Below are 23,621 nucleotides of genomic sequence, written 5' to 3'. Positions count from 1 at the left end.
TGTTTCTGATTTTTTTCCCTTCATAAACACAGAAAATTATTTTCCAAGGCTACAAACTTAAATGTTGTACAGTTTAATGTTTCTTTTTCTGTTCTTAAGAACAGCTAATACAGAAATTACCTATTTCTTGAACATTTGGTAAAACTGTCAACCTTTCGTTGTCACTTTGCATTAGATTTGTCTCCTGCAAACAGTATTTGCTACATTTCGATTCTGACTCTAATTCAGATGCCTCTTCCCTTAACAACTGAGTTAAATAGGTTTATATTTGTTTTGATTACTATTCTGTTTTTTAAAAAAAAAAAAAAAAAAGTTTTATTCAGTACCTTTTCCTTCTGAACAACAAAAAAAGACTCTAACATGGCTTTTAAACTAACACATCCTTCTGAATTTCCTGCTATTGTTTTCTAGAATTTTAGTACTACTTTGGTTTTAAACATTAAAATTTGGGTTTTTAAACTCAAACATTTGTATCTGTGTTTTATCAATTTCTTTGCTTACCGTAGTTTCTTGTATCCCACGCCTTCCTCCAGGACTCACTTTTCTTCTTCTTGATGTATCTTTTAATAGTTCTTTTGGCAAAGGTCTAATAGTGGTAAACTTATTTATTCTTTGTAGATTTGAAAATGTTTACTTTTTCCTTTTCTAGAATAATACTTAAGTACAGAATTCTGTATTGTTATTTTATCTTGGTATTTTGAGGATATTACTTCCCATCATCTTCTATAATTTATTATTGCTGATGAGAATGTCAAAAATTTGATGATTGTTCTTTTATAGGTAATGCATTTTTTCCTCTGATAGCTTTTAAGACATTTTTCATCATCCTTAAAGTTCCAGAGGTTCATCTGTTCTGCTTAGTGACAGATACGATTCTTCACTCAAGGATTCATGTCTAGCTACAATGTTCGAAAATTCTCCACCATTATCTCTTCAAACATTTCCTCTCCCCTCCATTTCTATCCTCTCATTCAGGAACTTCTAATAGATATATGGTAGAGCTTCTTACTCTATTCTCTTTCTCTCAGTTTCTTTTTCATATTTTCTATCTATTATAAATATATTTTACTGTATTATCACTCACTCATTCACTATTCAACTGTGTTTAATATGCTGTTTTACCTTGAGGCTCCCCCTAAAAAATTTTCCTTTGTTTTATTCTAAATCCACCTGTTTTTAATACATAATTATCAGCTTTTACTTTATTATCTCATGTTGTTTCATGGCTTTTGGTCATAGTTTAAAATAACCATGTTTAAAATTCTCAAGATTAAAGTTTATTTCTATTTCCTTGAGTGTGTATTTTATTTTGCTTTTTGTTTGTTTGCTTATATTTTGGCTATCTTTCTTGGTACAAGATTTGCTCTTCGGCTTTGTTATTTTTTATTTGAGAAAACTCATTTTGATGGGCATTGTTTTGTTTTGCTTTCTTTCCATCCACAAATGTACCCATTCTCATCAGATGTTTTGGAAGTTGCCTCAGTCTGGCTCTTGGAGTCTAATTCAGAGGTAGATCTTTTGCTTCTGAACACTTAAGTTTCTTGTCCCATAGAGATATTTCACTTCTGTTCCTTAAGTCAAGAATGTTGTCCTCCAAGTTTTCAGTTACACAGTTGTCTCTGCTTCTTCCGTCTACTAACAGCCATTTGCTAATTTCTTTTTTCCCCTTCTTTTAGCTTTTTGGGTTTTGGTTTTTACATACAACCTGGATGTGACAATTTGCTAATTTCTAACCATAACCCTAAATAGTTGCTCAAAGTTTATTTTTATCAATTTTAGTTCACAAGTAGGGCAGTAAGATCCCAGTTCCTTGCTTCTTGCTTTATCCAAGTAGACTGGATCTACTGACCTACTATATGTGAAATACGTTCATTCTCTATTCCCCTGTACATGTTGAAATCTCAGCCTCCATTGTGTATTTTTTTTTAACCCTTAATTCTCCTTGGGACTACAGCTTAAACTGTGGATCCATGCTTCATTTCTAGTCCATGAAGATCTTTAATCTTGTTTATGGGCACAACTACATAGTTTTAGATTCATTTTTCTATATACTAACAATGACTTTATTTTCTTGGCTAGAAGTCATTTGTACATATATTTAAACAACCTGGAGAGAGCTGAAAACAACTCATTCAATACACAGTAACACAGAAAAAGAGAACTTTGCTTAAAAAGAAATGTATTAGGAGTTTTGTGTATTCCACAGGTAGTTTCAGATTTTTAACAAATTGACAAAATTTCCTAGTTTTAAGTAGTAAAAGTTAACAATATGAATATATGCTATTCCTTAATTAAAAAGTTTACATTTAAAATGTGGAAGGTAAGGTCACATAAATTTAAAGTTTAAACAAAATAAATTTAAAGTTTATTAAGATAAAGTAATTACTAACAGTTGCAATATATTGATAAGTGGATTACTAGAGCTCATAAGCCTCCTAAAAATGTATCTATGAAAAATATACTACAAGCCTGGGCAAGATAGCAAGACTCTGTTTCTGAAAAAAAATTAAAAATTGGCCAGGTATTGTGGTGCATATTTGTAGTCCCAGCTACTAAGGAGGCTGAGGCAGTGGGGTGCCATGAGCCCAGGAATTCAAAGCTGCAGTGAGCTATAATCACACTATTGTACTCTAGCCTGAGCAACAGGGTGAGACCTTCTCCCAAGAAAAAAAAAAAGGTTCCAATGAATGAGCACTATAAGAAAAAATGTGGAATTTCTATTTGGCTTTAGATAACAAAATTTTATTTTAAATTAAGTTTATTTTAGTTAAAATAAGTTAATTTCCCTTAAAAAAAAAAAAATCACAGCCACATGACACCCAAGACATATATTTACGGATTGCAACTATACCACAAGGCAATGTCTTTTGGAGTTGGAGGGAGGGCATTCTCTAGAGAGAATGACCAAAATCATAGAGAAAAGGAGGGAGACTGTTGGATACTGTATGTACTAGGGGATTCCGATACTCCTCCATGGGGAGTATGTTTTTTCAATCCACTAGAGTATATTAATCATTACCTTAGTGATCTACTATTACTGATTGGATTCATATCCCTCAGGAGAACTGACATGGCAAAAAGGTTAAAAGGCACTCTTCCTAAGGCTTGAGTTTAGCACGTTTTCTAAAAATCACAAGTAACAGAGAAAAACAAGTTTATTCAATTTGGATGAAGGAAGAACGACTGATTATAAACCAAACATGGAAAAAGAATAGAACTCAACAATGATGCAGAATAATCTGTATAGCCTCTAGCAATGTCTCAAAGTGTAAAATATGGAGAACTGGTTGTGAGAATCTCCTGAGATATTAGTTCAAATGCAGACTCCCCATTTCAGATCTATGGAATCTGAATCTGTAAACATGGGGCTGCAAAACTAATTTTTTAAAAAATCGCAAGTTTTGAGACTTGCAGCTAGAAAGACTGACAATTACATTTCCTCTAACAAATCCAGAGAAAAAGAATTACTTTTATCTGAAATAACACTCAGCTTTATATTCTTGATAGGCGCCTATAATATGCAAACTGAGTAGAAGCTCACATGTTCACACCCTATTTTGTGAAACAAACTTACTTATTTACTTCAAAATATAATAAATATACCCAGCCTGGACAGTACAGCAAGACCTCATCTCTACAAAAATAAAAAAAAATTAGTTGGGCATGGTGGCAGACGTCTGTAGTCCCAGCTGCTTTGGAGGCTGATGAAGGAAGATCATTTGAGCTCAGGATGGGGAGGTTGCAGTGAACTGCAAGCGTGCCACTGCATTCCAGCCTGAGCAACAGAATAAAACCCTGTCTCAAAGAAAAAAAATTAAAAAAACCAAACAGAATAAATAAAACAGTTTCGTATTTAACAAGCCAATGATAAAGACACTTAATGAGCGTAATGATTAAGAGGGATTTAGTATTAAGAAATTTAGATGGCCTAAGTTATTTGTGATCCAATCACGATTCATTCCTAACTTTAAAATTAAAAACTGCTCCTGACTTTAAATAAATCTCTGGATTATCATGGATATTAAATTTTTTTTGACTTTTAAAACCACTAGGCACAAACTTCACATTTTTTTCCAAAATAAATATTTCCTATGAAAAAATATCCATCTTCACTGGGCGCAGTGGCTCACACCTGTAATCCCAGCACTTTGGGAGGCCGAGGAGGGTAGATCACGAGGTGAGGAGTTTGAGATCAGCCTGACTAACATGGTGAAACCCCATCTCTACTAAAAATACAAAAATTATCTGGGTGTGGTGGCGCACACCTGTGATCCCAGGTACTCAGGAAGCTGAGGCAGGAGAATTACCTGAACCTGGGAGGTGGAGGTTGCAGTGAGCCAAGATTGTGCCACTGCACTCCAGCCTGGGCGAGAGTAAGACTTTGTCTCGAAAAAAAAGAAAAAATATCCACCTTCTAAAAAACCAATTTCAGAATGAGATAATAGGAGACAATTTTAAGAAGAAAATTTTAAACTTCTAGTTTATAGAAATTAGGGCATAAGCGATACAGTAAATGTTTTGCTAAACTCAATTTTTTTGTTTATTTGAGGATTATTTTTAAAACAATCCAATATATTAATATCACTCTAAGTCTGAATTTTAGATTTTTGATGAACAAAGTTGAATTAAAAAACTTTATTACTGAGACTTTCTCTGTGCAGTATACTAACTCTCCCAGTAAAGGAGAATGCAAAGGAACTATCTGAATAAGAAAATATATTTTCCCCTAAGAGATTTTTTTTTTTTAGGAATACCACTTAGAAAGAAGACTAAGGAAACAAACTACCAGTAATACAAATCTCTTTTTATTGGGACTTCATAATCTTTTTTAATTGAAGAAGATTTCCTTTGTCACCCAGCAGGGTCCTGGAACTTCTTGGCTGGAATCAGATATCCAGAGTTCTGGTTACCTACAACATCTATTCTTTATGTAGTAGCTTACAAGCATCAAAGGCCACCCTCACCTGATGCTTGGCCGGATCTATGCCCTCCAAAATAGTCTTCATGTCCTCCTGCTTGTCCTGCGAAAGGAAAAAGAAGAACTCACGGATCTTATTCCAAAAATGAAAATCACATTTGGCCATGAAGACCTTGTGACTGATACTTGAGATGCTGGGCTTTGTTAACTCAGGATCTTCAACTAAAAAGACTCTCATCTGTAGAGACCATAATATCAGGAGCAGAGTATAAATTTTTTAAGAGGATGATAATATGGCTTTTTTACCAAAAAAACCCTTTAACATAAACCTTAATATATGTAGAAATATTTTTGCAGATTTAAATTCATGCCTTTGTCTCAAAATACAACTAAAGCCACAAAAACAGAGCAATATTAAAAAATATCTAACCAAGGAAAATAATGAAATCAAAGATTTGGGAATATCAGAAGCTGGGAAGACGGAGGAAAACACTGTAAGATAAATAGTTAAACAGCTTTTCCCCTCATTATAAATGTAATTAGGGTTTACACTTTTCAACTAAAACAAAAACCTTCAAAGAACCCGAGTGAAGGAATGTTTGTATTTTCTCTAGATCTAGACTCTTAACAAAAGAGAGAAACTATCCAAAGGTGAGACAGGGAAACTTAGAAAACAGTAGTAAGCTTTTCCGTCATTGACCAGGGTCAACTAAGTCTCCAAATAAAGAAATGTGGCCTAGAGAAGGATTCACTGTAAGTCATTCCAATTTCCTACCTACATGATGTTCTTACCCTAGGAGAGTGCATGCTCTTATGGTATAGATTCAGTAAGAAAGCATCTCGAGACAACTATATGATTTGAAAAAGCTAACTGTTAAGGCTCACCTCCTCTTCCCTGCCACCCCACCTCATATTTCAATAAATAGCAAGCCCCATTCAAATACGAATAATAAGCACAAAGTATCCAACGTGGAACCTATCAAGAAGTTCCTACAAAACAAACAATAAAATTTTAGTAAAATATTCCCCATTATCTTCAAATAAATTAAAGAGAACAGGGATCTTTACTTAAATAGCTGAACAAAGTGATGTAACAGAAGACTGGAAAGTGAGCTAGAAGAATAGAAGAAGCTAAATACAGGGTGAGCATCACTAATCCAAAAACTTGAAATCTGAAATGCTCCTAAATCTGAAACTTTTTGACTGACATGACACTGAAAAGAAATGCTCATGGATCATTTCAGATTTTGGATTTACAGATTAGGAATGCTCAGTGGGTATATATTCTGCAAATATTCCAAAATCCAAAAAAAAATCCGAAATCCAAAACACTTCTGGTCCCAAGCTTTGCAAATAAGGGACCTGTAACAGCGAAGCCATGAAAACTGCATTAGAAGTAGAAACAGGCCAGTCATGGTGGCTCACACTTGTAATCCCAGTAACTTGGAAGGCCAAGGTGGGCAGATCTCTCGAGCCCAGGAGTTCAGGACTAGCCTGGGCAACATGGTGAGACCCTGTCTCTACAAAAAATAAAAATAAAAAATTAGCTGGGTGTGGTAGTGTGTGCCTGCAGTTCCAACCATTCAGGAGGCTGAAGTGGGAGGATTGCTTGAGCCTGAGAGGTCAAAGCTGTAGTGAGCTGTGATCATGCCACTGCACTCCAGCCTGAGGGACAGAGCAAGACTCCATCTCTTTTAACAAGGAGGGAAAAAAAAAAAAAGCAAACACAAGTATACAGAAAAAAAAATAGTGACCTGGATAACAGGCTTAAAAAACAATGCGGAAGAAAAGGACAAAGAAAGGTAATAGACAAAGACAATACAAATACAAATAAGGGAGATGAGGGAGACCATACATATGAACAGTAAATATCTTAAAGGACATTAACAGAATAGAAAAATAAATTGTCAAAAACACAGCAGAAAAAAATCTTCTGTTAAAAAAAGAAGCATTACCCCACAGTGGCCACTAAAAAAATAAAAATTAAAAAAATAAAAGACGATGACAGCTTATTAAAGACCATGACTTATTAAAATCTTCAGATAGAAAATATTCACTGTTTCCCAAGAAAAATTAATATAGGATAATTAACACAAGATATATCCTGATGAAATCACAGATGCTTAAGTATAATGAAAGAATCTTATGATAATCCAGACAGAAAAAGGAGTCACTTACATATAATGGGGAATAATCTAGCAGGCTTTGGCAATATTCAGTACCAGAAGACACTAATACAGCAGGTTTTAAATTTTGAGGGGAAAGAACAAGTGATTCGATAATTTCATACATGAGCTACATTCATTTGTAAATACAATATACAGTATTCTAAAATATGCAAGCACCTATTAACTCCTTTTTTGAGGGGGAGAATAAATTCAAATCAAAATACCAATACTAGCCAGCCAACAGATAAGTCAAGTTGAGAACTCAGGAATCATGAAGCTATATAGTAAGAAAGACTAGTAATGTACAAACTGAATCCACTTAAATATTATATATACATACATACACATACATATATTTAAAGTTAAATAACTATGAGAAATAGGGTCATAAATCAGAATGTAAATGTATAACCAGGAGAATATTAAAATAACTCATGAAAATTCTGTGGTGGAAGATGTATTACTCTCCGTGTCCTTCAGAATGAAGTCAATAGATACTAAATATTTGATTTTTAAAAACCTATTTGTAAATGGTATCTTCACACATTTCCAGAAAGTAATTTTATTCCTGGGTTTTCTATAGTTCACCAAAGCTTTGGGAACAATTAATAGGGCTAATTGTAACACACTATGTTGTTGTTGTTTTTGAAATAGGGTCTCCCTCTATTGCCCCAGCTGGAGTGCAGTAATGCAATCTCAGTTTACTACAACCTCTGCCTCCTGGGCTCAAGCAATCCACCTTAGGCTCCTGAGTAGCTGGGACTACAGGCACATACAACCACACCTGATAATTTTTGTATTTTTTTTTTTTTTTTTTTTTGGTAGCGAAGGGGTTTCACTATGTTGGCCAGGCTGGTCTTAAACTCCTGGGCTCAAGCAATCTGCCCACCTTGGCCTCCCGAAGAGCTGGGATTATAGACATGAGCTACTGCACCAGGCAAGAAGATTTTTGTAGGAATGCAAACATAGGAACTGTGATCAGAAATTAGAAAATAAAACCATTTTAAAAAAGAAAAAAAGGAGGAAGGGAGGGAGGGAAAAAGGAAGGGGAGAAAGATTTATATTTGTGAGAATGTGGGAGAGTCAGGAGGGCTCAATTGTTAACAGAGATGTAGACTGGTTCAGCATTTTTGAACAGTTTGACAACAGTTATCAAAATTTGAGATGTGGACCTTCCTAAACCATAAAATTTTAGTCAAATATTTCCTTATAACCAGCAATTTCACTTCTAGGAATTTATCCCTATTATATATATTCACAAAAGTAGCAAGGATACATAAATATGCCTAGCAATATATACTGTAGCACCATTTGTAATATTTAAAAACTGTTAACTCAGGTGTTTATGAGTAGATAGTTAATAAATTATACAGAACACTGGGTACCTATGAAAAAGAATGAGAAATCTATTGGAACACGGAAAGATGTTATATCATATATATGTATTTTGGGTACACAGAAATGTCTAGAGAGATATACAACATATTCTTTAAATTTTTTTAAAAACCTTATAAAAGAGGACTTAGTCTACATTTCCTTCTTATAAGATTTAATATAGATAGTAAACTGATCCTGAAGATATTTTTCTTTCTATTAAGGGAGGTCCATATCAAATCTTATTTTAAAGGCAGTAAGTTCCAGGAAGAAGAACCACAGAATACTAATGTATCAATGTCTAAATTACCTAGTTTCCAATTGCTTAACTATTTTCTGAAAATGCCCAATATAGTTCACTCAGTCAGCAGAATACAGTCCAAAGAAAGTAACAAAAGGTCAGAGAGCCTACTTTATGATTAGGGAAGAAAGTCAGTGATAAAATACTATTTTTTTTTTCTGAGACGGAGTCTCGCCCCATCACCCAAATGCAATGGCATGATCTGGGCTCACTGCAGCCTCCGCCTCCTGGGTTCAAACAATTCTCCTGCCTCAGCCTCCCAAGTAGCTGAGATTATAGGTACATGCCACTACGCCCGGCTAACTTTTTCTATCTTTAGTAGAGATGGGGTTTCACCATGTTGGCCAGGTTGGTCTCAAACTCCTGACCTCATGATATGCCCACCTCATCCTCTCAAAGTGCTGGGATTACAGGCGTGAGCCACGGTGCCCAGCCCTACTACACTTTAGAATGAAAAGTCTTAAAACTTCTCTGTTTTATCTCAGGAAACAATACAAGAAAACATAACTGCTGCATTAAAATATTTTAAACCATAATCAATATCTGAACTGATTCTAATGCAGAATATTCTAAAGAATGGGAAACAACGGTTTTTAATCTCCTTTAAAAATAAAAATATACTATCAAAAACAATAAAATTATGGCAAAAGGTAAGCAGTATAATCTAACAAAGCACAGAGGTTGATCCAGATTGTGTTCCAAAGACTGATTTGTACATTCTGATTTAAAACTGAGGGTAAAAAGAATTTCCAAAAAATAAAGCTTCTCAAACAGCCAACAAAAGAAATCTTTTAAAGAATTAGAACATATGGCCAGGTGCAGTGGCTCATGCCTGTAATCTCAGCACTTTGGGATGCTGAGATGCGTGGATCACCTGAGGTCATGTTTAAGACCAGCCCAGCCAACACTGTGAAGCTCCATCTCTACTAAAAATACAACAATTAACCAGGCATGGTGGAGCACACCTGTAATCCTAGCTACTCTTGAGACTAAGGCAGGAGAACAGTTTGAACCCAGCAGGTGGAGATTGCAGTGAGCTGAGACGGTGCCACTGTACTCCAGCCTGAGCAATACAGCCAAACTCCACATCAGAAAAAAAAAAAATTAGTACACTTAAACATCAAGAACATACCTATGAGATGCCAGAAATGAAATACATCTCCACTGCATGCGATGGGAGTGGACAGTCCTCTATCTGTAAACTGCTGGAGAAAATTATTATAGCCCAAAACAGGTATCAGAAGATAGCAGCAAAGAATGGAGGACAAGTAAGATGGTACTGCCTTGTAAGTTAAAGTTAATAAGAAATACCAATCACTTTTTCTCAGGACTCAGGGACTCTCTGAGGTTTCCCTGTTTTTGACTAGAACTTTTTCTTTCCTCTGGTCTACGATAAAGTCTGAAATTATAAAATTTATTTATATATTTTAGATTTTTTTACTGTGACAAATTTTACTTACAAATATTCATCGGTTTTAAATATAAAAATTATTGTTCTTTCCTATACTCTCCACATTTTCTTTTTCTCTTAAAATTTTTTTTTTCCTTTACAGCAATGTGAGAACAAAAAAAAATTTTTTTTTTGGCTGAGAGTGGTAGCTCACACCTATAATCCCAGCATTTTGGGAGACCAAGGTGGGTGGATCACAAGGTCAGGAGTTCAAGACCAGCCTGGCCAACACAGTGAAACCCTGTCTCTACTAAAAATACAAAAAATTAGCTGGGCATAGTGGCATGCACCTGTAGTCCCGGCTACTTGGGAGGCTGAGGCAGCAGAATCACTTGAACCTGGAGGCAAGAGGTTGCAGTGAGCTGAGATCATGCCATTGCACTCCAGCCATGGTGACAGAGTGAGATTTGGTCTCAAAAAAAAAAAAAAATTTTTTTTTTAAGAGAAGGGTCTCACTATGTCGCCCAGGCTGGCATACAGTGGCTATTCACAGGCATTATCATTGTGCAATGCAGCCCTGAACTCCTGGGCTCATGCAATCCTCCCAACTCAGCCTCCTTAGTATCTAGGACTACATGACCAGCATTTCCACATTTTATATGAAGAACAGTATTGCTTTTTATAATGAGGAAAAGAAACAGTATTAAAATTAATGTATCAGTCCATAGATAGCAAAAGCATGGAATAGGCTATATATTTTTAAAATTTAAAATTGGCCAGGCATGGTGGCTCATGCCTATAATCCCAGAACTTTGGAAGGCCGAGGTGGGCGGATCACCTGAGGCCAGGAGTTCAAGACCAGCCTGTCCAACATGATAAAACCCCATCTCTACAAAAAAATACAAAAATGAGCCAGGCATGGTGGTACACACCTGAGGCAGAAGAACTGCTTGAACTCAAAAGGCAGAGGTTGCCGTGAGCCAAGACTGCACCACTGCACTCCAGCCTCGGTGACAGACTCTGTCTCAAAAAAAAAAAAAAAACTCAAAATCAATATATAAAATAATTCAAAATAGGAAAAAGTAAAAAGTTATACATATGAAGTTATTAAATCTAATAGATTTTGTAATAGTGAAAAACAAAAAGCAAAAGTTCCATAATTAATGAATGAGTATGGTTCGTCAATCTGATGAAATATGATGCAAGAGTTATAGACTATAAAGTAATATGGTAAAGATTATGATAGAACACATAGTGAAAAAATAGAAAACAACTGTATTATATACTGTGTCTATAATTTTGTGTAAATATGAATATAAAAAGATTGTAAAATAAAAAATGTTAGAACAACAGCATTACTTCTGTATTGAATAATTAAGATATGTATTTATCTGAGACTTTTTTTTGAGATGGAGTTTCACTCTTGTTGCCCAGGCTGGAGTGTAACGGCACAATCTTGGCTCACTGTAACCTCCGCCTCTTGGGTTCAAATGATTCTCCTGCCCTCAGCCTCCCAGGTAGTTGGGATTACAGGTGCCTGCCACCACACCTGGCTAATTTTTTTGTATTTTTAGTAAAGAAGGGATTTCACAATGTTGGCCAGGCTGGTCTTGAACTCCTGACCTCAAGTGATCCGCTCGCCACAGCCCCCAAAGTGCTGGGATTACAGGCATGGGCCATATTTTAATCTCACATTTTGAATGTAAGTAAATATGGTAAGTTCAAATAGTTCTATCTGTTCAATTAATGTAGTTTTTATAAGGAACTAAATAACACTCTATTTTAACTAATTTCAGAAGACAGTAAAAATAAAACATTTAGGCCGGGCGCGGTGGCTCACGCCTGTAATCCCAGCACTTTGGGAGGCTGAGGTGGGCGGATCACAAGGTGAAGAGATCAAGACCATACTGGCCAACATGGTGAAACCCATCTCTACTAAAACATAGAAAAATTAGCTGGGTGTGGTGGCGTGCGCCTGTAGTCCCAGCTACTTGGGAAGCTGAGGCAGGAGAATTGCGTGAACCCAGGAGGCAGAGACTGCAGTTAGCCGAAATTGAGCCACTGCACTCCAGCCTGGCACCTGGCAACAGAACAAGACTCTGTCTCAAAAAATAAATAAAAATTTTAAAATATCACATATTTTTAACTCAGTCATAATCGGTATGGTTTTGTTATACATTAGAGTACATTTACCAGATAGTTTCTCTTTTTTCCTTTTTTTTTTAAAAAAGACGGGGTTTCACCATGTTGGTCAGGCTGGTCTTGAACTCTCCACCTCATGTGATCCGCCCGCCTTGGCCTCCAAAGTGCTTGGATTACAGGAGTGAGCCACTACACCCAGCTTTTTTTCTTTTTTTTTTTTTTTTAAGACGGCGTTTTCACTCTTGTTCCCAGGCTGGAGTGCAATGGTGCAATCTAGACTCACTGCAACCTCCACCTCCTGGGTTCAAGTGATTCTCCTGCCTCAGCCTCCCAAGTATCTGGGATTACAGGCATGTGCCATTACACCTGACTAATTTTTCTGTATTTAGTAGAGATAGGGTTTTACCATGTTAGTCAGGCTGGTCTCGAACTGCTGGCCTCAGGTAGATCCACCCACCTCAGCCTCCCAAAGTGCTGGGATTACAGGCATGAGCCACTGCACCCAATCCTATTTAATTTTTAACAGAACTCCCAACAGGTTAAGAGAGTGACTTTGTTGTAGAAAATGGAAGAAAAAAATCCAGATAAGAATTCAGAGGATAAGAGTATTAAATTTTGCTTATATTATCGAAGCTTTTAAGTTCTACTGTTTCTTTATTTTGAATGAAGAAAGAACTTCAATTCCTAATTTCTATAGATGACCCAAAGCAACTCTAAAAAAGGAAAAAGATACAGAAAGAAGTCAAAAGACTAAGACATATTTAACGTATCCTGCTGTCATAATTCTCAGACAAAAAGCGTACCTCCCAAAAATCGTAACTGGTAGGGCAGGTCCTAATTAATAAGAATGAATGATAGTGTTATCATTATAGTATTTAGTATTATTAGAAATGATAATAAATAGCATAATCATACTGTACATTTATTTTGGTCAATAATTATTTTCCAACAATGTCCTAAGGTATCCAAGTAAATTGGATACCTGATTGGAAATGATTTAAAAGGCAATACTTTCAGAGTTTTTTCTAAATAAGCGAAACTAAGAAATCTAATTCTCTATAATATTTACAGCTACGTATGTCACACGTAGGTTTTTAAGAAGTATGTAAGAGAATTCTGGGAAAAACTCTAGAAAGCAGTTTAAAGTACTCTCACAAAATCAGAGCTAGGCAAAGGACACATTTCAGCAAGGGAATATTATTTACAGACAGATTATTACACATATGAACCTCCCATCTAATCTGAAATTTTGAAAAGCCAAAACAGAAAACATAAAAAGAATAGAATTTGTAGTAATGTGCTAGGGGGATGATTAACAACAGTAGCTTTGCTTTTAAATGTCTAATCAGAGAAACAACAGAAATAACTCAAAGTGGTGATAGATGTACTAATTACTCTGATTACTGATCATTACACATTATATACCTCATTGAAATATTGCTCTGTACCCCATTAATATGTTCAATTATCATGTGTCAATTAAAATAATATGAAATCACTCAAAATACTTGACTTGTTACTCTATTCTGTAAACACATCATTGAATTTATGATATGTCTAACAAAGGGCAGTTTAAAAAGCAGAGGAATGTCAAATGGGGGTAGAGTGAAAGCAAGAAACAGACTAATAGTTTTACCTAGGAAAAGAAACATTATGCCCTATTCAACACTAAGTATTTTCAAATACATTTAATACATACAGTAACTAGAACAGGTAGCCAAGCTTTTTTTTTTTTAAGTTATTGTATACAAAGTATGTAAACTATTTATCTTTACTAGTGTTTTTTAAACATTAAGTATGAATGGATATTAACATTCACGCAAAAATATTTGAAATTTAAAATATCTTACTAAATCAGCCCCTGCTTGAAGTAAAACATCTGCAACATCCGTATGTCCATTTTCACAAGCATAGGTTAGGGCTGTGTCTCCTGTTGCTGTTGTAGCATGCACATTAGCGCCTAGCAAACAAAAAGCATACATTTACTTTGTGAACTGTAAAATTCTACTAGATAGTCCAATTTTGCAATCTAGTGAAACTGAAGAATTCAAAAATGAAAATATCAAAATGCATTTTAAAATATCAAATTGCATTTAAGTATACTAGTATTCCTTTAAACATGCTTTATAAAAATACTTCGAGCCACACAGAAAATAACGAAACCAAGTAATTTTAAAACACACTAATTTGTCCATACATCACTAGTAAGTATACCCTAAGGAATAAAAGAGCTGCAAAACCAAAAATATTAAGCATTTTTCAGAAATTATATTGGTGGTACTTCTTGTTTGTATTTAGAGACAGCTCTATGGATATTGCAGTATAAATCAAATGAGCAATTATTTTGTAAGAACAGAAATTTTGGGCATGGTTAAGAGAAAACACAGATACAAGATTTTTTTTCTTTTTTTTTTTGAGACACAGTCTCACTTTGTTGCCCAGGCTGGAGTGCAGTGGCATGATCTGGGCTCACTGGAACCTCCACCTCCTGGTGAGAAAACACAGATATAAGATCTTTTTTTTTTTCTTTCTTTCTTTTTGAGACATAGTCTTGCTCTGTTGCCCAGGCTGGATTGCAGTGGCATGATCTCTCAGCTCACTGCAACCTCTGCCTCCTGGGTTCAAGTAATTCCTGTGGCTCAGCCTCTCGAGTAGCTGGGATCACAGGCACATGCCACCACGCCTGGCTAATTTTTGTATTTGTAGTAGAGACAGGGTTTCACCATGTTGGCCAGGCTGGTCTTGAACTCCCAACCTCAGGTGAGATATAAGATTGTTGAACTTAAGTAAAAATCTTGTTCTGGCCAGGCCTGATGGCTCACACCTATAATCCTTGCACTTTGGGAGGCTGAGGCGGGTGGATCACTTGAGCCCAGGAGTTTGAGATTAACCTGGGCAACATGGTGAAACCCTGTCTCGACCAAAAAAAAAAAAAAAAAAAAAAGGCACATGCCTGTAGTCCCAGCCACTTGGGAGGCTGAGGTGGGAGAATCACTTGAGCCCAGTAGGCGGAGATTACAGTGAGCTCAGATCATACCACTGCATTCCAGCCTGGGCAACAGAGCAAGACTCAGTCTCAAAAACAAAACAAAACGAAACCTTGTGGTTCTGAATTGGAAGTATGGAGGTGGTCCCTTAGCATCCTTCGAAGGTGACCAATGAATTCCTGATATATTTAATCTATAAGAAAAATACATATTTCCCAGCCCTGACCAACTACAGTCTAGACATAATGGTAGTAGACTAAGCAGAAATAGCATCTCTAGCTTAGATCATGGTCTCTAAGTACTATTTACTACTAAATGAAATTAAGAGTTTCTTAGAAAAATGACTGATCCCAAGACAGGAGCAGGAACTGTCTAAGATGAGCCAGGAAAATCCTTGCCATATCAGGAAGCAAGAAAACTATCAGAGACTACAATGAGGCCATGACAAAAGGATTTAGGCGCTAACCTTATTGATCAAAGATATTCAGACTGTCCCATCTTCTGATGATTTTTGTATCAAAAAGAATGACAGTGATGAAGTAAAAGCCATCTTATATATTTAAATCCAAAAGTTCAAAATGATATTCAAATAAAAAACAAAACAACAGGGCCAGACATAGTGGCTCATACTTGTAATCCCAGTGCTTTGGGAGGCCAAAGTGAGAGGACTGCTTGAGGCCAAGACTTCAAGATCAGCCTATGCAATAAGCAAGACCCCACCTCTACAAAAAAATTAAAAAATAAATTAGCCAGGCACGGTGGTGCATGTCTGTAGTCCCAGCTACTTGGGAGGCTAAAGCAGGAAGATCCCCTGAGTCCAGGAGCTTGAAGTTTCAGTGAGCCACGATCACACCACTGCATTCCAGCCTGGGTAACAGAACAAGAGTCTGTTTCAAAACAAAACTAAACAAAAAAACACTTCACTGATCACCTTTGAAAGACGCTAAGGGGCTGCCCCATCACTTCAGAAACTGGTAGATAAAGGGGAAAAAAAAAGACAAACATTTTTCTTCCCATTCCTATATGATAATTTGTACTTAATTTAAGGCCAAATCGTTGAGGGGAAGTTTCTCTTTACAGATATTTAAGGAAGAAATAAAAAGACGGAATAAAGGAACTTAGAATATCACCTCTTTGTAACCCCTAATGAATTAATAGATCTAAGCAATGCTCATCAACAGCTAATAATATCACAAAAAAAGAGACAATTATATGCTTATTACCTCCTGAAGAAAGTATACAAATACTACCTATGAAGTAGTCCCATTAAAAAACAAAAAACTCAAACCTGAATACAATCATGTCTCTAGATCTAACTACTAATTTATAGAAAATCCAAAGGATACAAAAATAAGTTAAACAAAATCATGGGGATATCATCAGCAAAATCCATACTCTGAGAAGCCTAAAGGACATACATTCCATTTCTTCAACCAAAAATTCCAAGAAAAAAGAAAAATAAAATGTAGCCCATCAATTAAAAGAGACTTAAGAGACATAATGATTAATAGTGATTATATGAATCTTATTTGAATCCTAATTCAAACAAGTCACTAAATACACACATACAGATTTATAAAACTATCAAGAGAAATATGAAAATGGCTTGGATATTTGCTAAGGAACTCATTAAAATTTTTTAGGTAGGAAAATTGTATTGTGGATATTTTTAAAATTATCTTTTAAATACTGAATATTAACACTTTTATAAAAGAACACTTTTAATCATTAATTTTTAATTTTTAAAAATAAAAAGCTAAAAAATGTTTCTTTAAGTAAAATAATTTTATAAAAATGGGAATGTAGAGGAAGTACAGATGAAATAAGATTGGCCAGGAATTAGACATTCATGTTAAAACACTAACCGGGTGATGGATTCTTAGGATCTCAAATACTACATTCTCTATATGTTTGAAAAAATGCCATAACAAAAAGGTTGTTAAATTTGTTTTAATTTTATAGCCCTTATATGAGTTTTCCTTAGTGCCACACTATAAGAAGAGCTTCATGTAAATAAATCACACTTAAAACTGGGGAGAAAAAAAACACCTTTAGGTAGTGATCACATAAAAGTGATTCTCAAACCCTGGGATAGCTCTTCGAGCTACCTACTTCAAATAAGCAAAAGGAGCTAAATCAATGGTAATGCGGTAGAAAAAACAATGTCAAAAGTTCTAAGTTTCAATGCTGGCTCTGTCCCTATTAGCTTGGTTACCTTAAAGGGAGTTAGTTATATAACATCACTGTGTATCAGTTCCTCATCTATAAGAATGTGTTTAATATTACTCACTACACAGGAACCAGTGGCAATTAATAGAGATAACACAAAAGCTGAGCAAAATGTCTGGTATTCAAGAATTTCTTAATAAACATTTATTCCTTCTTTTAAAAACATGTTACAATAGCATGACTTTAGCTTAAGAGAGGGATGAGGGAAGAATGGACAAAGATAACCACTAGCAGAGAAAGACACTTGAATAGGACACAGTTACTAAAAATGATAGGGGAAAAATGACTGAATATATACACTAACTAGAGTGATTAGCAGTATTTGATTCAGGAAAGAAGTCAGCTTTTATGATTGGTTTGTCCAAATCATAATCATCCAAACCAATCACAATCTGGTTTAAGGCCAGGAGTGGTAGTTCACACCTGTAACCCTAGCATTTTGAGAGGCTGAGGCATACAGACTGCTCGAGCCCAGGAGTTTGAGACCAGCCTTGGCAACATGGCGAAACCTCATCTTTACAAAAAATATAAAATTTAGCCAGGCATGCTGGTACACGCCTATAGTCCCAGCTACTTGGGTGGCTGAGGCTGAAGGATCACTTTAGCCCAGGAGGCTAAGGCTGCAGTGGAACATATTCACACCACTATACTCCAGCCTGGGTGACAAAGCACAATCCTGTCGTAAAAAAAAAAAGAAATCTGGTTTAACAAATTATTTCAATAATAATTCAAAGAAAAGGCTGAGGTTGAGCTATATTAAAATTAATGTTAACAATGAAAGCCCAAAAGGATGAATAAAATTTTGCTAAATATTTTATTTTCTTTTACATATTAACTTTTCTATATATTAAATTTTAAATAATATATCAGACCTGGAAGAAAAGAAAAATCCTACTATTACTTTCAAAGAATATATTTACATCTGTTGGGACTAATTTTTTTTTAATATGTTCTATAAAACTACAAATATTCTTTTTTTTTTTTTTTTTTTTGAGTTTTGCTTTTGTTGCCCAGGCTGGAGTGCAATGGCACGATCTCGGCTCACTGCAAACTCTGCCTCCCAGGTTCAAGCAATTCTCCTGCCTCAGCCTCCCAAGTAGCTGGGACTACAGGCACCTGTCACCACACCTGGCTAATTTCTTTTGTATTTTTAGTCGAGACGGGGTTTCACTATGATGGCCAGGCTGGTCTTGAACTCCTGACCCCATGATCTGCCCGCCTTGGCCTCCCAAAATGCTGGCATTACAGAAGTGAGCCACCACGCCCAGCCAAAACTATAAATATTCTATGTAAAAGTACTTACTGTTTACCACAGCTTAACAATTAATAAGGCAAAAATATTTTTAAAATTAGTACTCTGCAAAAAAAATTAATTCCCTCTTTTTTCAGATGACTTAAAAATGTCAAGAAATGAACAGACTTAAAGGTACCAAATTATACCCTCAATAATGTCATCATCCCCACCTCCTATTTATTAACAGAGACTAGGAGAAACTAACATCTCCCTTCCACAAGCCACGAACAATTAAATGGAGAAAGAAGGTGAACAAGATGCCTTATGGTCACTATGTAAACGTTAGTAACAGTATGAAATCTTTTTAAAAATGAGTTTTAAAGACTAAGGAGTGTAAGACCAGTTAAATTACGGAGCTGTCTTTCAACTCTTATAGAAATGCAACAGTTAACAGTTAATTGTTAAGAAAGCAATGTAAGGCTGGGCGCGGTGGCTCACGCCTATAATCCCAGCACTTTAGGAGGCCGAGGTGGGTGGATCGCGAGGTCAAGAGATCGAGACCATCTGGACAACACGGTGAAACCCCGTCTCTACTAAAAAAGAATACAAAAATTAGCTGGGCATGGTGGTGCATGCCTGTAGGACCAGCTACTCGGGAGGCTAAGGCAGGAGAATTGCTTGAACCCAGGAGGCGGAGGTTGCGGTGAGCCGAGATCGCGCCATTGCACTCCAGCCTGGGTAATAAGAGCGAAACGCCGTCTCAAAAAAAGAAAAAAAAAAGAGAAAGAAAGCAATGTAAGTCTTTTTCTAAAAGGTATTTTAAATTTTTATTTGTTTCATTTTTAACTGACAAATAATAATTGTATATATTGATGGGGTACAATGTGATGTTATATGTATATGTTGTGTAATGATTAGATCAAGCTAATAAACATTCATCACCTCACATATTTATTTGTAGTGAGAACATTTAAATCTACTCTTTCAGCAATTTTGAGATATACATTATTGTCAACTATAGTGACCTTGCTATGCAATATATCATTAAAACTTACTCCACCTATCTAAGTGAAACTCTGTACCCTTTCATCAACGATTCCCCCTTCCTTGTGTATCCTCCTCCCACCCTCATTCCCACACTCTGGTAATCTATGAGTGCAACGTTTTTAGATTCCACATATAAGTAAACTATTATTTGTATCTCTCTTTCTGAGCAATAAGGCATTTTAAAGCCACATACCAGAAGCCAGCAAATATTTAACCAACTCCAAGTGTCCCTCCTGAGATGCCTCCATCAGAGGTGTGGAGCAGCCAAGCTCTATATCAGCCCCTGCCTTAATCAGAAAGTCTGCAACTTCAGAAAATCCTCCACAGCAAGCCAAAGTAAGAGCAGTTTCTTGAGTTTCTTCTGTCTGGGCATTTATATTTGCTCCTAAGAAAGTATAAAAATAGATAAAACTAGTTGCAAGAGACTTATAATAAAGATGCTATTTTTCTGAATTGCGATAATCATCTCTGTCTTTTCTACTTCTATGGCCCTCCAGAGTGTTCAGAAATTATCATCAATGCAAAATACACACACACACACACACACACACACACACACACACACACACACACAAGCACTAGTTGCAGTAAACTAAACCAGTACTAATATGAAACATCTAAAGAAAACTGACTTTTCCAAAAGAAATAAAACTGCTTTACCTTGTGCTAAGAGTAGTGCCACCATCTCTTCATGTCCTTCCCGAGCAGCTTCCATCAAGGGAGTGTATCCTTCATCATTAACTTCTTCAAGATTTGCTCCCCTTTCAATAAGTAGAGCTGCCAATTCAACATGTCCTCCACAGGCAGCTAGCGTCAATGGAGATTCAAATGAATCTGCAGGCATGTTCACTTGAGCACCACTATCCAAAAGCAAACGTGCCACCTCTACATGTCCATCCTGCAGATTTTCAGATGTAAAGCAAGGAGAGAAATTTTTTGTTTTGAGATTTTTTAAGTGGGAGAGAAGAAAGCAAGAGATTGGAAAACAATAGGAAGAAAAAAGACAAGATTAGAAGATTTAGCATAGACAGCATATATATTATCATGCTCATCTGAGCCTTATCAAAAGATCAACATTGTTTTAAAATATTTTTTAAATTATTTTAACCAACTTTTGAGCAAGCCCAAAATTCTCCAAAAGAATGAGACTCGGTGACATTAACAGTCACAAATCCAAATAATTTTAAATTTCCGTATTTTTTGAAGTTCAAAAAACTGAAATCTATAGTCAACAGGACCTCAAAATAACCAGGTTATACTACTGCCAGGTCAACTATAGCCATATACTCAAATTCAGGTTGCATATTCAAATGCAGAAACTGTATGAGATCTATTTCAGAAACAAAGGCATGGCAAAAAATAACACAACAAATTATGTGAAGTCATTACTACTTGGGATTATGTCACCAACATAAACATCTCTGGATTGACACTATCCTATATTTTTCCTAATCACAATGCCTTGTTGCAATGAGGTAAAGACATAAAAATAAAGATTAATTTGGGAAAAAATTTTACCATAGCCTATCTGTATAGATAGTAAGGCAATTAACAATAAAATATTCTCATTTTTACCATAGCCTATCTGCATAGATAGTAAGGCAATTAACAGTAAAATATTGGGTATCAATTCTACTTATCACCGTAAATATCCTTCTTCAATTTCAAATTCTTAATGTCAAGATTTATGTAGGTCTTAATGCTTGTTGTGGCACATAAGGTCAGAGGCTATGTTGTACTATATTTCAAAAATGACCAAAATGTTGCTAAGGAAAAATAAATACTGAGTGGAAAAATAAGGTTTAGTAGTTCTTTTATTAAAGAAATAAGGCTGGGCATGGTGGCTAACACCTGTAACCCCACCACTTTGGGAAGCGGAGGCAGGCAGATAGCTTAAGCCCAGATGTTCAAGGCCACCCTGGGCAACAGGGTGTAACCATGTTTCTACAAAAAATACAAAAATTAGTTAAGCTAATGGTGTGCACCTGTAGCCACAGCTACTTGGGAGGCTGAGGCAGGAGGACTGTTTGAGCGCAGGAGGCAGAGGTTGCAGTGAGCCAAGATCATGCCACTGTACTCCAGCCTGAGTGACAGAGACCCTATCTCAAAACCAAAAAAGAATTAAATAAAGAAACCTTAATTGTTAAATTTCAATATCCATCAAGACTTTTAATATACTTAACTAAATGACTAGCCCAGCTTTAATCACTTTTGATATAATGCCAAAAATAGATGACTTCACATTAAAATTTTAGTTTTACTAATACTTCAAATACATGTAAAATAAAATATTTTAACCAAATTACTGTACTGAGTTATTTGGTAGTTGAAATGTATTTCTAATTGAAAAGAAAACAAGGATTTTTAAGTGTCTACAGATCACAGAATTGCTATTGTGCCGACCTCCTCTAGGCTCTCAATAAATTGTTTTACTTGAATTTACTTGAATTCTTTTTCTATTTAAAGAAAGAGTCTTGCTCTGTCACCCAAGCTGGAGTACAGTGGTGTGATCTCAGCTCACTGCAACCTCCACCTCCCAGATTCAAGTGATTCTCGTGTCTCAGCCTCCCAAGTAGCTGAGATAACAGATGCACACCACCATGCCTGGCTAAGTTTTGTATTTTTAGTAGAGATGGGGTTTCACCATGTTGGCCAGGCTAGTCTTGAAATCCTGGCCTAAAGTGATCCACCCGCCTCAGCCTCTCAAAGTGCTAGGATTACAGGCATGAGCCACCACACACAGCTGAAGTTTGAAGATTTTTTTTTTATAGATCCTGCTAACATATCTTCGGTACATATATTAAGAGAGGAATTGTAAAAAAAAAAAAAAAAAAAAGTAAATAAATAAATACAACTCTTTTCTTAAAGCCTAGGCAACACAGTGAGATATTATCTCTACAAAAAATTTAAAAGCTGGGCATGGTGACATGTCCCTCTAGTCTCAGGTACTTGGGAAGCTGAGGCGAGAGGACTGGTTGAGTACAGGGGATACAGGCTGTAGTGAGCCATGACAGTGCCACTGCACTCTAGCCTGGGTAACAGAGTGAGAGTCTGTCTTCAAAAAAGAGAGAGAGACAGAGATCAACAGAAAAACCACCCAATCAACCGACAGAATCATATGAGATATAAGATAGTGTGAGATATACGTGGGAGGTTTGGGAAGCTGAGGCACGAAAATCACTTGAATCTACTTGGGAGGCTTAGGCACAAGAATCACTTGAACCTAGGAGGCGGAGGTTGCAGTGAGCTAAGGTCATACCACTGCACTCCAGCCTGGGCAACAGAGCGAGACTCATCTCAAAAAAAAAAAAAAAAATAGATAGTGATAATATGTGGCTGCTACATTAAGCCACTATGTTTTGAGTGATTTGTTACATAGCAATAGTCAACAAAATAGAAATTAACATATGTAATGATGAGCTTATTTAATCACATCTGAGAAACGCATTTGTATTTCCAGGTAATTTTCTTGCCATTAAATCTGTCTTAAATATTTATCAGAATGCGTTGAGTTTCTCTGTATTTGCACTCTCTTTTAGATATGTATATATGCATAATATATATGTGTTTAGAAAAAGGATTTCTAGATTGACAGCACTAAAGGTGATTATTATTCTCTGTGACGCAAAAGGTTTATATTAAAAATATTCTAGATTATCCTTAAAAAAAAAAAAAGTTAAATGTTTCATAGGCTATCCATATAGTTTAAGTCAATATATTTTGAAGTTAATTTGCTACATATGATTTTAATATGAAACTATAAAAACACTAGAACTATGTCTACTACCTCCAAAATTAAAGTTTTATCAATAACAACCCTAAGGCCAAATA

The 23,621-nt window shown here is 35.8% G+C and overlaps 1 protein-coding gene across 19 annotated transcripts in view; it reads right to left on the bottom strand.

Moving 5' to 3' along the window:
- Nucleotides 1–23,621, bottom strand: part of LOC116531564 (ankyrin repeat and KH domain-containing protein 1) — a 136,847-nt gene that overhangs the window by 63,829 nt on the left and 49,397 nt on the right. For 14 of the 19 annotated variants that reach the window (XM_032250419.1, XM_032250420.1, XM_032250422.1 and 11 more), the window contains 4 exons: nucleotides 20,451–20,688; nucleotides 19,984–20,175; nucleotides 14,144–14,253; nucleotides 4,965–5,021 (listed from right to left, as the gene is read on the bottom strand). In XM_032250419.1, coding sequence (XP_032106310.1) covers nucleotides 4,965–5,021; nucleotides 14,144–14,253; nucleotides 19,984–20,175; nucleotides 20,451–20,688 — 597 coding nt within the window. Of the gene's footprint in view, nucleotides 1–4,947; nucleotides 5,022–14,143; nucleotides 14,254–19,983; nucleotides 20,176–20,450; nucleotides 20,689–23,621 lie in introns of those variants that run through there. The other 5 variants (XM_032250423.1, XM_032250435.1, XM_032250429.1 and 2 more) reach the window with 2 other exon arrangements.

This window comes from Sapajus apella, unplaced genomic scaffold (genome assembly GCF_009761245.1).
Source record: "Sapajus apella isolate SASKATOON/1434 unplaced genomic scaffold, GSC_monkey_1.0 scaffold71, whole genome shotgun sequence".
Lineage (NCBI taxonomy): Eukaryota > Metazoa > Chordata > Mammalia > Primates > Cebidae > Sapajus > Sapajus apella.
The sequence above is the reverse complement of the archived record's forward strand: the minus strand, read 5'-3'. Positions and strand labels throughout refer to the sequence as shown.